The following is a 16517-nucleotide window of genomic DNA, read 5'->3' on the forward strand; positions in this document are numbered from 1 at the left end:
AATCACTTGGAATTTCTGGGGATTAAGCCTCTGAGAACGTGGGACTTTGAGATGCGTGCAGTTCTGCACCTAGAAAAAGCAGAATAATGTGCACCTTCTCTTCTGCCTGCAGCTCTCCCTGCCCCACAGCTGTAATTAGAGAGCTCCCAAATGTGTATCATGGGGACAAGGTGAAAGAACACGTCCTTGCACAAATCCAAATCCATTCCGCCACTTGGAAAGAAACAAAACACATACCTCATTGAAGTTTCTGTCTCATAACCCAGGGTGATGTTTAAAAGGTAAATCTGGCATGAGCTGGAGAAAAATGATTATGACTGGTATTGAACAAGGAGAAACACCTACCTGCTAACCCAACGTCAGTGGCATTAGCGATTGCTATAGCCTCCTCCTCTGTATCGAACCTGCCAAAGGTAAGATAGGTCGTAAAATATGTAAGGGGGAGAGGAAAGGAAACCAGTTTTCTTTTCTTCTGATTTGTTTCCCAAATAATCATGAGGAGTAAATCAGAGTTTTGCAAAGTGATCCAAGAACAGATTGCAGAAGAAAGCAGCACCATTCCCCGAGATAACTCAGCGATCAAGGCTAGCATGTTCAAATCAATACTGGCTTCATCTTTCCTAAGAGAACACGGAAAAAGCAGACCAACATGTAGGGAACTGTGGCATATCCAGAACATCAAACAAAATCCCTTAAAAAAAAGGACTACTGTTCTTGGTACCCACTGAGAATATATAACTATAATAACAACTACTTTAGAAGCCAGCCGATGTAGCAGAAAGAAACGTTCAGAAGGGGTTGGGGCCAGGTTCTAATGTATTCTCCACCACTGCTTAACAATGGCATGATGCTTGGAGTCTCCTCCTCTCTGAAATGAAGGAATGCACCAAAGCCCAGGCCATCTCTTTAAAATTTTATTTCAGGAATAAGATGTCAGTGGTATTTTTCTGTTGTTCCAGAATTTTAACTGGGGCAAAAAGTTCTAAGCACCCCAATTTCTAAATTCAGAGATCCACCAGCGGTTGGAACCAGCTGTCTTTCTGCAGGGCTTGTAAAGGGGGACTGGGCAGAGCCAGCTCAGAAAAGTCAACTTGTTCAAGGGTACACAGGTATGAAGTAGCAAAGTCTAGAGCTACACCATAGTCAACTCCAAAGCTGCATTCCCAACCAGTGCCTCCCTTTGATTTCCTGTGAAAATGTCCAGTTCACATTTCATGTAAAAGGCTTTTATTAAAACAAAGAAGATGAATGTTCTTCAAGTGGTCCATTTCCCCAACAGTGGAATAAAAATAAACTTCATAAGCAAGATGTAACAAGGCCAGTGAAGTACATAATAAGAAAGATTTCTGGTCCTGGATAAGATGGTACAGACAGCACCAGCTGCCAGCTATTTCTGTGAACCCGATGCTGGACATACCAGAGGAGAGAGAAAGTGAATCATAGTCAAAACCAACAACAATAACAACAAAATCTCAATCGGCAACTAGCACCAAAAAATGCAAGACATTTCTGGAGACCAATAAATTGGTTGGATCCTGGGGGAGAATGATGGCCTCAAGTGAGAGTGAGCTCGAGACCGCCCATGCAGGGGTGGGCAGGGCAAGGGTAGGGCTGTGCATCTCCCCCTACGCCTGTGAGTTCCAGGTGATCTGCCTACAAACCTGGGTCCCTGGATCAATGGGACATTGCTACAGGTAGAAAAGCAGCAGGGCTGGCTTGGGGCAATGAGCCAGTGCTCGTGCCCAGCAGGTACACCAGCCGTGGGAAACAAGTGTAGGCAGCGGCAACACCAGCAGCCTCTTCTCCCCAACCTATTCCAACAGAGGGAACTGCAAAATACCCCAGGGGAAAGGATCCTTGGGGTGGGGAAGTGGCACCGAGACTGGATTTCAACACTAGAGGTGCCCTCCGCTAGGCTCAACCCTTTGCCCTCCAAATGTATGAGAAGGGAGCACAAACCTAAGCTTTTTACCACAACCCACGGGAGATATTATAAGCCAATGCTGCCAACGGTGCAAGGAGTTAAAGATCACAGGGAAAATTATAAGACATCTGAGGAGCTCCAAGACTAAGAAAATAAAACAGCACAACCTATGGTGAAAGAGAATAAAAAAAATTTTTTAAAAAGGATAAATAGCCACGGCAAAGTAGGGGAGATTAATGAAGCAGGAAGAATCAGTTATGGGGAGGAACCCACTGGAGATATCAAGGATGGAAAAAACAATTGTTGAGATAAAGATCTTGGTGGGTGGGGTGGAAGCCAGAATGAGTATATCTGAAGAATGCATTAATATGCTGGCAGATGAGGGGAGGGACTGGCAGAAGGCACTAGGAATGAAGAGATGGAATGAACAGATAAGATAAATAGGGCACAGAAGTAGAAGTATCACAGTAATAGACTTCACATGAAAGGGAGAATATCTGGAGAAATAATGATCAAAAATTTCCCAGGACTAAACAAACCTGTTAGATATTAATGCACCAGGCACGGTGGTTCACACCTGTAATCCCAGCCCTTCGGGATGCTGAGGCGGGTGGATCACCTGAGGTCAGGAGTTTGAGACCATCCTGGCCAACATGGCGAAACCCCGTCTCTACTAAAAACATGAAAATTAGCAGGGCCTGGTGGTGGGCACCCGTAATCCCAGCTACTCAGGAGGCTGAGGCAGGAGAATCGCTTGAACCCAGGAAGCAGAGGTTACACTGAGCTGGGATTGCACCACTGCACTCCAGCTTGGGTGAGAGAGCGAGACTCCATCTAAAAACAAACGAACAAACAAAACAAACAAAAAAACCAAACCAAAACAAAAAAACCATAGTAAAGATATTAGGACCTCAACTGAAAAACCTCACTGTGTGCCATACCAGATAGTAAAATTTAAGAACATCAAAGATCAAGAGAAATTCTAAACATTTCTAAAGAGAAAAAATAGATCCCTTTCAAAGAAGCAAGAATCAGATTTCTTGGCAACAACCTTGGATAAAAGTAGATAGAGGCCAGGCATGGTGACTCACACCTGTAATCCCAGCACTTTGGGAGGCTGGGGCAGTTGGATCATTTGAGGCCAGGAGTTCGAGGCCAGCCTGGCCAACATGGTGAAACCCTTTCTCTACTAAAAATACAAAAATTAGCCGGGTGTGGTGTCACATGCCTGTAGTCCCAGCTACTCAGGAGGCTGAGGCAAGAGAATTGTTTGAACCCAGGAGGTGGAGGTTGCAGTGAGCCAAGATTGTGCCACTGCACTCCAGCCTAGATGACAGAGTTAGACTCCAGCTCAAAAAAAAAAAAAAAAGAAAAAGAAAAACTAAGTAGATAAAAGGATTAATATCTCCGAAGGGTTGAACCTAGAATTTTATCCAGGTAAATGATTATCTACTTGTGAATGGGAGATAAAAGACCATGAAAGGGCACAGAAAGTTCATTTCCTATGGACGCCAATAAAAGAATCCTTTGAGGTATAATATATTAAGAAGAAAAATGAGTTCAGGTCTGGGCACAGTGGTTCATGCCTGTAATCCCGCACTTTCAGAGGCCGAGGTGGGTGGATCATTTGAGGTCAGGATTCAAGACCAGCCTGGCCAACATGGTGAAACGCTATCTCCACTACATTACAAAAAATTAGCCAGGCCTGGTGGTGTGTGCCTGGAGTCCCAGCTATTTGGGAGGCTGAAGCATGAGAATCGCTGAGATCATGCCACTGCACTCCAGCCTGGGTGACAGAGCAAGACTCCGTCTCAAAAGAAAAAAGAAGAAGAAAAATGAGTTCAGCAGAAAGAAAAAGAAAATTAAAGAATTTGAGGCCAGGTGCAGTGGCTCATGCCTGTAATCCCAGCACTTTGGGAGGCAGAGGTAGGAGGATTACCTGAGGTCGGGATTTTCGAGACCAGCCTAGCCAACATGGTGAAATCCCGTCTCTACTAAAAATACAAAAAATTAGCCTGGTATGGTGGTGGGTGCCTATAGTCCTAGCTACTCTAGAAGCTGAGGCAGGAGAATTGCTTGAACCAAGGAAGCAGAGGTTGCAGTGAGCCAAGATCACACCATTGCACTGCAGCCTGGGCAACAGAGCGAAACTCCATCTCAAAAAAAAAAAAAAAAGAGAATTTAATAAATTTTATGGTCCAAATAAGTTATGAGGTTTTTAAAAACCCATAAATTGCACTCTGCTCTTCAATGGACTCAATACAACTGTCTGCCTCCTGGCCAGCCCTCAAAGCAGCCCAGGAATCTCTTTCAGGGTTTCCCATTCTCTTCTATTCTTCCTCCCATCTCCCCGCTGGCTGGAGAACCTTACTTGATAACTGGTGCCAGAGGACCAAAAGTCTCTTCATGAGTGCACAGCATGTCCTGGGTGACATTGCTCAGCAGGGTGGGCTCAAAGAAATTTTTTCCAAGATGGTGTCGTTTTCCTCCTGTCACAATGGTGGCACCTTTAGAAACAGCATCATTCACATGTTTCTCCACCTGCGTGATGAGGAAGAAAAAAAGCTTTCTACATGATACAATCTTTTAGAATGTTTAAACTGCAGAAAACTATAACTACTTCTATCTTTTTTCTTTTTTAAAAATGTAGGTTAACAAAACATGCTGGTTTCCTTTTGTTGAAGGAACCACATTTGCACAGATTCAGAAGCAAGAGTGCCACCTTCATCTTTGCTCTTTGATACCTTCTAGCTGTTTGATCTTCCTATTTGTTGAATTGCCTAATACATATTCACTTCTTTCTAGGCCTGTGGCTCAGCTGTTTGCTGGCATTTGCTTTCATTGCGTTCTGTGGTTATTTCCAGCTTCTTGGATCCCATGTTGTCCTCTTTCCTGAACTGAGTTTTTGTTGCTTTCTGATATACACATTCTCCTCAAGTAGTTATTTACTTACTTACTTATTTATTTATTTACTTACTTACTTACTTACTTACTTACTTACTTACTGAGATGGAGTCTCACTCTGTTACCCAGGCTGGAGTGCAGTGGCGTGATCTCAGCTCACTGCAACCTCCGCCTCCCAGGTTCAAGCGATTCTCCTGCCTCAGCCTCCCGAGTAGCTAGGATTATAGGCACCTGCCACCGCAGATAAATTAGGGAACTGGAAGGAAACTTTTGCCCAGCTAATTTTTGTATTTTTAGAAGAGACAGGGTTTCACCATCTTGGCCAGGCTGGTCTCAAACTCCTGACTTCATGATCCACCCACCTTGGCCTCCGAAAGTGCTGGGATTACAGGAGTGAGCCACCAGGCTTGGCCAAGTAGTTATTTTACAACAGATGCCCTGGATGTAGTCTAGTTTCTGAATTTTCATACACCACGTTTCTGGTGTTTTGTACTCCACCTGATTGATAATTTACTTGAGTACAGAATTCTGATACAAAATAACTTTCCTTCAGAACTTTGAGTGAACTTCTCCACTTCTAGTGTTGTTGAGGAAGTTTGAGCCAAAAATGGTTTTCACCCTTTTTCCTCTTGATAGCTTTTTCCTCTCTGAAATCTCCTAGGATTTTCTATGCTCTGATATTCCAAAATTTTAGCCATATATATATGTATTTTTCATTCATCCTACTTGGTAATTTTATTTAAGTGAAATCTTTCAATCTGCAGAATAATTATTTTCCCCTAACTCTGAGAAGTTTCCATCGATTATTTACTTGGTAATGTCACTTCCTCCAACTTCCCAATTATTTCATTCTAGAACTCCTACTACTGGACAGGTAGGAGTTCAGATTAGTTCTGATTTTTTTTTTTTTTTTTTTTTTTTTGGCATTTCTATTATATTTTTTGCCTCTCTATTGTTTGCTTTAAACTCCATAAGATATCCTAAATTTTATCGTCTACCTTCAGCTTCTGAAGCTTGTGACAGTCATGTATCTAATTTCCACAGACTCTTGTTTTCATTGCTTCATTTCCTAGAACATATTTCTTATTAGCAGTTTACAGATGCACTATCTTCTCAAAACTCTTGCAGGACACTATGAGATCCTTAGAAAATTTCCTTCTAGTTCCCTAATTTATCTGCTGCCTTCAGGGACTGTTCTGTTTGTTTTTCCTGACCTTTCCTCTTATGTGCTGATGGTTTCCCCATCATGATCCTTGGTTGTTCATCTTTCTGAATGAAGGACTGAGTTGTCGAAACTAACCTGGTCGGCTCCTTCTCAGCTCCAGCAGTGTGTTTGGGGGACACACACACACAAGGACTGGGTTGATCAATTTGGGGATATGTGTCACGAGTGGTGTTTGCTGTTTTAAGCTTGGGTTTATTCTAACATGCAGGCTTCACATAAGGGCAGCTCCCTTCCCCAAAAGGCAAAGTCGGGAGACCCCTACCCTGATGTACCTAGCCTCGTTCTTGAAGCTGTAGTCCACCTAGAAACCCACTATATTTCTTCAGAAAAACTGTCCTGCCCAGAACAAATGCCTCTGCTGTCTTGTGTCTTGGTGGTGGTCGTGGTGGGGAGGGATGGTGGGAATGACCCAGAAAATTGTGCAAAAGTAGAATCAACCAGCTTCATCTCCTCCCCTCTTCCTATTCCTACTTTCTATAGCCACCAATTCTAGAAAGGCTCTGTCGTTTAAAATGGCACCAATTTCCTCTGCAGGGTTCCCCTGGGTAGATCCATCTATTATGACTTCTGTTAACATAATCCCTTTTGAGTTTCAGAAGTTCATTACAATCTTTGGTTCGCTGGCTTTGTTTTCCCTTCGATTTTTCACCTGAATTTTCTGTTTTGCTTTTGTTTCTGAGACAGTCTCGCTTTGTTGCTCAGGCTGAGGTGCACTGGCACGATCTCAGCTCACTGTAACATCCACCTCCTGGGTTCAAGAGATTCTCTTGCCTCAGCCTCCTGAGTAGCTGGGACGACAGGTGCTTGCCACCATGCCTGGCCAATTTTTTTTTGTGGAGATGGTCAGGCTGGTCTCGAACTCCTGACCTCAAGTGACCCACCACCTCAGCTTCCCAAATGCTGGGATTATAGGCGTGAGCCACCACACCTGGCCCTCAGCTGAATTTTCTATAGCATTTAAGGAAGGTAAACATAGGTGTGAATGCATTCTGTCTTCGAAAATCCATGCCCCCGCTGCAATGCTCTCGTAGTGCATCGCCTGCAACTAATCCCCATTGGCTAGGATGACTTACTGTCTATGGATTTTATATTTTAAAAATAATTCTACTTAACAGGGGTCTACCCCCTCGATTCCAAATATAATCTGCTCTGCCCTTTTCTTGTCATATTAATGTGAGGTGCAGCGTTTTTTTCCTGGAACCCACTCTATGACAGTATGTACACTGCAGCCAACACTGAATTGTTTTTAAACAAGGTGGTTTCCACCAAATTTCTCTCCAGTAAAAAAGAAATTTTGGGGTTTGTTTGTTTGAAGTCCTGGCATACAGCACCATCTGGAGGACAATGTGTGTCTTCCCTTTGGGGAAAAAATCTCTAAGACAGAGTGGTTTCCCAACCTGGCTGCAAACTAGCATCATCCTGGGGCACTTAGAAAATGCCAATGTCTAGGCCTACTACACATAAATTAACACTCAGTCTTCTTGGATGGGCCCCAGGCAACTGTAGTTGATAAAGGCACGGGGTGAGTTCAGGACCACCACTCTAGGACTTGAACCACAACTGGCCTAGACCCAAACTGCCTTCACTTGACAAGTGAATACCCCTGGTTTGTCCCCAAGGTCCAAAGTCACCTCTAAAATGCAGGTGGTTCCAATGTAAATTTTAATGTATTTTCTTTATCTAGAGTAATCCCAAGACAGTAACTAGAAATTTATCAGAGCTTTGTCAAACCTCAATGCTTCCCTGGGTTTCCCAAGGCAATGGAGGTGGGTTCAGCTGAGTTAACTGCCCACGGGGTGGGGGCAGCCATGGAGTCAGGGCTTGGCTCTCAGGCTCTGAGGAGGTTGAGGAACAGCGGTCGGGCTGTGCTTCCCATGTTGAGTACTGACTTGGCTCTCACTTGCTTCTGGTTCTTCAGTTGTACCTAGGGGCTGGCTGTGCCTCCACTGTGTGTCTCCCTCTGGCCACCTCTCCTCCCTCTTTCCCACACACAATCTTCAGCTTCCACTGTCTTCCTGATTTAAAAGATTCCATTAAAACCATTTCTGGGCAGGTGTGGTGGCTCACGCCTGTAATCCCGGCACTTTGGGAGGTCAGGAGTTTGAGAGCAGCCTGGCCAATGTGGTGAAACCCCGGTTCTACTAAAAATACAAAAATTAGCCAGATGTGGTGGCGGGTGCCTGTAATCCCAGTTACTCGGGAGGCTGGGGCAGGAGAATCGATTGAACCCAGTGGGGCAGAGGTGCAGTGAGTCAAGACTGCACCACTGTACTCTAGCCTGGACAACAGAGTGAGACTCCATCTCAAAAAAAAAAAAAAAATTGGATGTTTGATATTACAAGAAACTTCCTTGTGACTCCAAAATGAATTTTTTTAAACAGCAGAATAAGGAGAGAAGTTTCATATACCAATAGTGTGGATTATAACATTTTTTTAAACAAACAAATCTTTCCTAAAAGCAGTTTCCCTTCACTATCTCTAAATCCTGAACATGGCATCTGTGATTCTGCACCCCTGGCTGGGATGCTTTCATCAAGGACTGCTCTCCACAGGGATTTTGTCATCAAGAGAAGAAAGAACAGGACAATGTCAGGATTACAGCTAAAATGCAAACCATCTGCAAACAAAGCCAGTCTTCCATTCCGTAGGTGTTCCAACAGAGGAATGAACTTTGTCTCGAGATCCTAATTGCTGAGGCAGTGAGGGACAGAATTATCATCGCTATAACAAAATTTAGGGAGGGCAGTAAAGACCTACAGCGACAGACCGCATCGGGACTTGGTGCAATGGCAGGGCTAGAGCAGCTCATGACCAGACAACGCCCCCCATTCATGTAACTGGTAGGCAGAATTCACTTTTCTCAGGTTTCTCATTGTTTGCAAAATAGGCTTGCCGGGCACTCTACCAAAATGACTTCTTTGTTTTCATTTTTTTTTTTTTTTTTGCCTTTTAACATAATTTATTTTAGCTATTATTAATTTTTTATTTTAACCTTTGTGGCTTTTGTGTGAAAACATAGTTGAAAATTCCATTCTATTCCATGTATAGATGTAGATCTCTCATACTCTGTACTCTAATCAGGGTAGTTAGCACATCTGTCACCTCAAACATCAATCATTTCTTTGTACTGGGAACGTTCAAGATCCACTCTTCGAATAATAGCTATTTGAAAATATACAAGGCGTTGTTGCTAATTACAGTCACCCTACAGTGCTATAGAACACCAGAGCTTATTCCTTCTGTCTAGCTGTAATATTCTTCAACCAATCCCTTTCTATCCCCACCTCCCAGCCGAAGTGTTTTTTGCTGATTAAGCTTTTGATATTGAAACCATGAAATTTACTTTCACAAGTAATATAATATACTTACCTTTTCTACTGCTTTTTCATTAATCAATGGGCCCTGAGTAGTTCCTTCCTCAAATCCATTACCTACATGCAGGTTCTTCTCCATGGCCTCAGCAAATGCTTTCACAAAGGCATCGTGGATGCCCCTTTGCACCAAGAATCGGTTTGAGCAAACACAAGTCTGGACAGGAGACAAAAACAAACCCATACAGTCTGTCAGAAGCTGCAGACCTGACCAGTGAATGTGTGGCTGCTACCGCCTCTCTGTGAAAACACTTCTCTCAGTGGCTGTCATGTGTTCAACCTGCCATTTTCCTCCTCACATGGGCTTGGCCCCAAAGATAAAAGCACTGAGTCAGTGCATGTTCCCCTCCAATTCCCTCCACAGCTGCTATGCTACACAGCTGTTATGCATCAGTGATTAGTTGCCAATAAGTACCTATATAGAAAAAAAAAAAAAAAGCCACCCAATCCATGTTTTTTTCAAATGGCTTTTGTTTATTTTGTTTCCCCAGGGGGTGGGAAAAGAATCTGCAGTTCTCCTGGGGGACTGTGATGCTGCAGCCTCAGCAGAGGCTAAGAGGAATGTGGACCAACACCAACTTATAGTCTTTTCTTTTTCGGAGACAGGGTCTCGCTCTGTTGCCCAGGCTGGAGTGCAGTAGTGGTGAGTTCACTGCAGCCTTGACCTCCGGGGCTCAAGTGATTCTTCTACCTCAGCCTCCCAAGTAGGTGGGACTATAAGCACTTGCCACCACGCCCAGCTAATTTTTTTTTTTTTTTTTTTTTTTTTTTGAGACAGAGTCTCGCTCTGTTGCCCAGGCTGGAGTGCAGAGGCTGAATCTTGGCTCACTGCAAGCTCCGCCTCCCAGGTTTACGCCCTTCTCCTGCCTCAGCCTCCCCAGTAGCTGGGACTACAGGCGCCCGCCACTTCACCCAGCTAGTTTTTTTTTGTATTTTTTTAGTAGAGACGGGGTTTCACTGTGTTAGCCAGGATGGTCTTGATCTCCTGACCTCGTGATTCGCCCGTCTCAGCCTCCCAAAGTGCTGGGATTACAGGCTTGAACCACTGCACCTGGCCCCAGCTAATTTTAAAAATTTTTTTGGCTGGGCGCAGTGGCTCGTGCCTGTAACCCTAGCACTTTGGGAGGCCGAGGCGGGTGGATCACCTAAGGTCAGGAGTTCGAGACTAGCCTGGCCAACATAGTGAAACCCGTCTCTACTAAAAATACAAAAATTAGCTGTAGTCCCACCTACTCAGGAAGCTGAGGCAAGAGAATCTCTTGAACCCGGGAGGTGGAGGTTGCAGTGAGCTGACATCACACCACTGCACTCCAGCCTGGGCAACAGAGTGAGACTCTGTTTTTTTTTTTATTTATTTATAAATAAATAAAAAACTCTGTTGCCCAGGCTGGTCTCCAACTCCTGGGCTCAAGTGATCCTCCTGCCTTGGCCTCCCAAAATGCTGGGATTACAGTTGTGAGCCACCATACCTGTCCCCAAGTTGTAGCCATATAGCGTTACTGATGGTAACATATATTGACATTTTGTGTTTATGAAGGAAAATATACCTATTTCTGACAAAACCAAGCTTATTTAGGTTATGTGGAAGGGAAAATCTTAATTACTAAAGGCCAAAGCAAGGATGAAAATTATTTGATAGAGAATATCACACAACATTTCATAGTTTTTTTACAATATAACCTTTTGGGGATTTTACTCTGTTTCTAGAATGCAGTTAAAATTACATATTGATGGTACTTTTAAGATGAAATGCTTAAGAATATTTAAGAAGGCAGGATCCTGGCAGCAGCTTGGATAGAACTGGAAGACAGGATCCTTGGCTCAGAGTCCTAGCTCCTCAGCAGATCTGACACTGTGGCCCGAATATGTCTGATCTCAAGTCACTTTTTCTTTCTAGAGTTTCATTTCCTCATCTGTAAAATGCAACATTTGTAGAGCTGATAACTGTGAAGGTCCCTGACAGATCAAATATTCCAGGATTTCCTAGGAAGACATGAGCTCAGGCCTCTGGTCTCCCAGGACAGCCCAGTTACTCCTCCAAAACACTGCTGGTGTGGGCCTGTGTCCTGTAGAGGGCACCTCTGATGCTCCCTCCATCTCGGGACAGCGAGTCCCCACTGGGTCACAGCAGGCAGCAGGGTTTTGAGTTTTTCCAGCCACGACCCTCCTCAACATTTTCTTACTTTCTTTCCCTTGGCCTCAGAGACCCCAATTGTTCAAGGCCGTTCTGTGTCTGAGGAGATGATTATATCCGTTCAGTAGAAAAGAGATCAATGAAAGAAAACTATAAAAATAACCAGATTAAAACGGTAGGGGAAAGAAGAAAACAGAGAACAATTTGACTAAAGGACATCTGCTGTTCAGAAAATTCTCTGAAGCCAGGGACTGCACTTTATTTTGGGGGGGCCCCTCTGAGCCTAGTATAGTCCCTGGTTAAAAAAAAAAAAAAGTAAGGCATATACTAAATATTTGCTGAAAGAGTCAATGAATAAAGAATGAATAGTGGAAGGAACCCAAAAGTAGTTTCCTTCTGGGATTTAAGGCAGTAGAGGTGGTGGGATCTTTGTCACACAAACACACACTCACATGCACACACACACACACAACCTGAAATACTCTTCAGGACTCACCTGTCCAGTGTTCCTAAATTTAGATGCCAGGGCCCCTGCTACAGCCTGGTCCACGTTGGCACTGTCAAATACTATAAATGGAGCAAGGCCTCCCAGCTCCATGGAGACCCTTTTCACAGAGTTTGCTGCATGGTGCAACAGGATCTGTGAGCAGAGGAGAGAATGCTGTGAGCGCAGAAATCCACTACCAGGATTGTTAAGCCTTTGTTTAAAAAAATTACCAAGCGGTGAAAAAGGCAAGGTGCACAGTGGTGTACATGGGATAACTCTTTGCATAAGAAAAGGGAGAAATAAGAATATGTTATTTACATTTGCTTGTATTTGATAAAGAAACACTGGGAAGAGGCTGGGTGTGGTAGTGTGCACCTGTAATCCCAGCACTTTAAGAGGCTGAAGTGGGAGGATTACTTGAGGCCAGGGGTTCCAGACCAGCCTGGGCAACATAGTGAGACTCCATTTCAAAAATTAAATAAATAAATAAATTAGTAAAATAAACGTTGAGACGACAAGACACAAAAAGTCATTACTTATAGAAAGAGGGAGGGAGTCAGGGTTGGAGTGAGGATGAGACTTGTCATGGTAAACATTAATACTGTCTTAATTTCCGAACCATATAAGTAAGTGTATTATCTATCCAAAACAATTATATGATGGGCTTAAAAATCATAGAGATAAGGTAATAAAATCACCTAGAATCCCACAATCCATAGCTTACACTGATAACATTTTAAAGTACATCCATTTAGAATTTAGCCATGCAGGTTCATGTACATGTACATCTAAAAAAAAAACAAAAAAAAAGGATAGTATAATTATATAATTATACAGTTTTGTAATCTGCTTTATCTTCCCAATGAATCACATATTTGGGACGTCTATCTTAAAATTTTCATAACATTTTATACCTTGCTCCTTTAATGTAACACTATAATGTGAAGATCCTCTTATGTCAGCACATATGTTTCTGGAACTTTGTCTATTTATTATTATTACTATTATTATTGAGATGGAGTCTCGCTCTGTTGCCCAGGCTGTAGTGCAGTTGTGCAGTCTCCAGTTACTGCAACCTCCATCTTCTGGGTTCAAGCAATTCTTCTGCCTCAGCCTCTTGAGTGCTGGGATTATAGACATGTGCCACCACGCTTGGCTAATTTTTGTATTTTTTTTTTTTTTTTTTGAGACAGAGTCTCGCTCTGTCCCACAGGCTGGAGTGCAGTGGCCGGATCTCAGCTCACTGCAAGCTCCGCCTCCCAGGTTTATGCCATTCTCCTGCCTCAGCCTCCTGAGTAGCTGGGACTACAGGCACCCGCCACCTCGCCCGGCTATTTTTTTGTATTTTTTAGTAGAGATGGAGTTTCACCGAGTTAGGCAGGATGGTCTCGATCTCCTGACCTCGTGATCCGCCCGTCTCGGCCTCCCAAAGTGCTGGGATTACAGGCTTGAGCCACTGCGCCCGGCCAATTTTTGTATTTTTAGTAGAGATGGGATTTTGCCATGTTGGCCAGGCTGGTCTTAAACTCCTGACCTCAACTGATCTGTCTGCCTCAGCCTCCCAAAGTGCTGGGATTATAGGTGTGAGCCACTGTGCCCGGCCTAGAACACTCCTTTAGATGCGTACATTGTATTCTACTGCATGATTCTGTAATTTATTTATTCAGGCCCCATCTGTTGGACATTTAGGTTGTTTCCATCCTTGCTGTTAAAAAAAATGCTGTGGATTGCGCCACTGCACTCCAGCTTGAGTGACAGAGCAAGACTCTGTCGCAAAAAACAAACAAAACAAAACAAAACAAAATGCTGTGATTATTCTGTCAGGATGAACATGTAGAATTGCTAGCTCAACGTATAATCGTAAGGCTTTTGTTACATATAGTTATTCCAGTTTAAATATCCAGTAAGAGATTTCATAGCCTAAGAAGCTGCTCAGGGATGTTTAAATGATTAATTAAGGAGAGTACGTCTTTGTCCAGTCATGGCTGCAGGGAAGATGGGACCACACTTGCGACGGTTCGAGTGAAACAGACCGTGTTCACAAGCTCAAGGTGGCTCTAGTGTTGCCCCCCAAGTGTTGTACATTCTGAGGTCATGAGTTTTGTGACAGGGTTCTTGGTAAAAACACAGAATGGCTGGAAAGCTGGGCCTGTGTGGGTCCTGTGTATGTGTCCGTACGTTAATATTCCAGCTATCAAATGGTAGTAACAATCTTCTCTGAAACATTACTGTTCAACAAAGTAGTTCAAGTTTTAAGACTACACATATTTCTTTACTGGATGCAACATAACCATTTAAAATTTGTTTTTATGTTTTTATTGTAAAATTTTTAAGAAATGTCATTGACTGTTCCTGGATTTGCTTCAGTGCAAAATGATTCTCACCGTTGCGTCACTCCATTTTGCCTCCACCTGGCCTTGAGCATAGGTCCTGTCTCTGGTGTCTGTCCCTCCACCTGCGCTGGCTCTGTGTCCTCTGACAGTGTCCTCTCGCCACTCAGTCTCTGCTTTCCCAGGAAGGCGGCTTGCCCTGGCCACTGGGTAATGGTATAAACTCCTGTGATGTCTTAATGAATCTTTTCAGCTCCAGTTCCCATGGGCTGACCTCAGGGCCTCAGCTTCCAAAGACAACATATGATTGGCCCGGCCTACCTTTCTTTCTTTCTCTTTTTTTTTTGAGTTTAGGAGCGGAAGTTTAATAGGCATAAGAGAAAGAAACAGAAAGGAAAACAGCTCTCTGTCTTCTCTGGTGAAGGAGAGGGGACTTCCGAGAGGAAAAGGGCCCGACCCAGCCCACCCTTCTATGCCAGGCTACTTGTCCTAGATCACTGGCCAGCCCACAATCTACATTTTGCTCAAGTTAATGACCACTCATGGTTCAGTTCTCTGAACAGAGGAAGAGACAAGGTATCATGTGCTTTAAAACCTGGCTGCTGTCTTCTCAGTGGGGTCCTGGGAGGGGTGGCCCCCCTAGAAAGAAGCAAGGGCAGGGCAGGCATCCCTAGAACAGGCTCGCTGTGTATGCCTCAGTTACAAGAAAAGGTTCTCCACCCCAGGACCAGCAGCTGAGCCACTAATCTCTGAAGACCAGCTCAGCAGAGGTGCTTGCTATATGCATTAATTATCCTTTTAGCTGTATTTGTCACATTTCCCATTCAGTCACTTGAGGTCCATCACTGTCCTAGGTAAAGAGGAGCAAAGCTGGACTTGGCAGGGTCATGGCTGATATTTTCCTGGAGCCCTGTTGGATGAGGATAGTTTGCTGAGAAAACTGAGTTGCTGCCCTTCACCCAGTATCCTGGGAATTTCTCTGGCTTGAACGACGAAGGATTTATAACCCTTTCTCCCAGGCTTCCCTTTTTCTAACTACTTCGTAGTAACATTTGAATCCTTCTGCAGGTAAGTTTGCATTGTAAGACCCACTGATCAGGGCATAGTAGTTTATGGATCTAAAAATTCCCATTCCTATTATGAATGAATGGTAGGATTCCAAAGCACTACTCCTGGAATATGAATTTATAGCATGACAAAAGTGATTATGATTGGGAGACATTAAAATTACATTATTCCAGCTGGGCACACTGGCTCACACCTATAATCCCAGCACTTTGGGAGGCCCCTAAGGAGAGAGGATCACTTGAGGCCAGGAGTTCCAGATCAGCCTGGCCAACATGGCAAAACCCCATCTCTACAGAAAATACAAAAATTAGCCAGGCGTAGTGGCACATGCCTGTAATCCTAGCTACTCAAGAGTCTGAGGCATGAGAATCACTTGAACCCAGGAAGTGGAGGTTACAGTGAGCCGAGAGCACGCCACTGCACTCCAGCCTGGGCGACAGGGCAACTGTCTCAAAAAAAAAAAAAAAAATTAAATTATTCCCTCTTGCTTCTCATGGTTTCTAAAATGACCACAGATGCACAAAATCTTTGAAATTAGACTTTTTAATTTTTATTATTTTTTGAGGCAGGGTCTCACTCCTATTGCCCAGGCTGGAGTACAGTGACATGATCACAACTCACCACAGCCTCGACCTCCCAGGCTCGGGTGATCCTCTCACCTCAGCCTCCCAAGTAGCTGGGACTACAGGTGTGTGCCACTAAGCCTAGCTAATTTTTTTTTTTTTGTAGAGACAGGGTTTCACCATGTTGTCTAGGTTAGTCTTGAACTCCTGGGGCTCAAGCAATCCTCCTGCCTTGGCCTCTCAAAGTGTGAGGATTACAGGTGTCAGCCAGCACACCTGGACAGATTTATATTATTTTTTATCTGTTATGTGTTTATGGACATGAATACTATGAGTACAGATACATATATGTGTATATGTAAACTAGTAGAAAAAAAGCACACCATCTGAAGAGAAACACCATAAACAAAAACTTTTGTTATACCTTGATTTTTTCTCTTTTGGACATTTTTTAAATTATTTATTATTTTTTAATTTCTTAATTTTTTTTTTTTTTGAGACGGAGTCTTGC

The 16517-nt window shown here is 43.6% G+C and overlaps 1 protein-coding gene across 1 annotated transcript in view; it reads right to left on the reverse strand.

The window, feature by feature from the left end:
• ALDH5A1 (aldehyde dehydrogenase 5 family member A1) overlaps positions 1-16517 on the reverse strand; it is a 38355-nt gene that overhangs the window by 4460 nt on the left and 17378 nt on the right. Inside the window, exons 6-9 of the mRNA XM_023209752.1 lie at positions 12055-12198; positions 9423-9581; positions 4296-4465; positions 346-404 (exon numbers count right to left, since the gene is read on the reverse strand). Coding sequence (XP_023065520.1) covers positions 346-404; positions 4296-4465; positions 9423-9581; positions 12055-12198 — 532 coding nt within the window. The remainder of the gene's footprint in view (positions 1-345; positions 405-4295; positions 4466-9422; positions 9582-12054; positions 12199-16517) is intronic.

The sequence above is a fragment of the Piliocolobus tephrosceles genome, chromosome 5, assembly GCF_002776525.5.
Source record: "Piliocolobus tephrosceles isolate RC106 chromosome 5, ASM277652v3, whole genome shotgun sequence".
NCBI lineage: Eukaryota > Metazoa > Chordata > Mammalia > Primates > Cercopithecidae > Piliocolobus > Piliocolobus tephrosceles.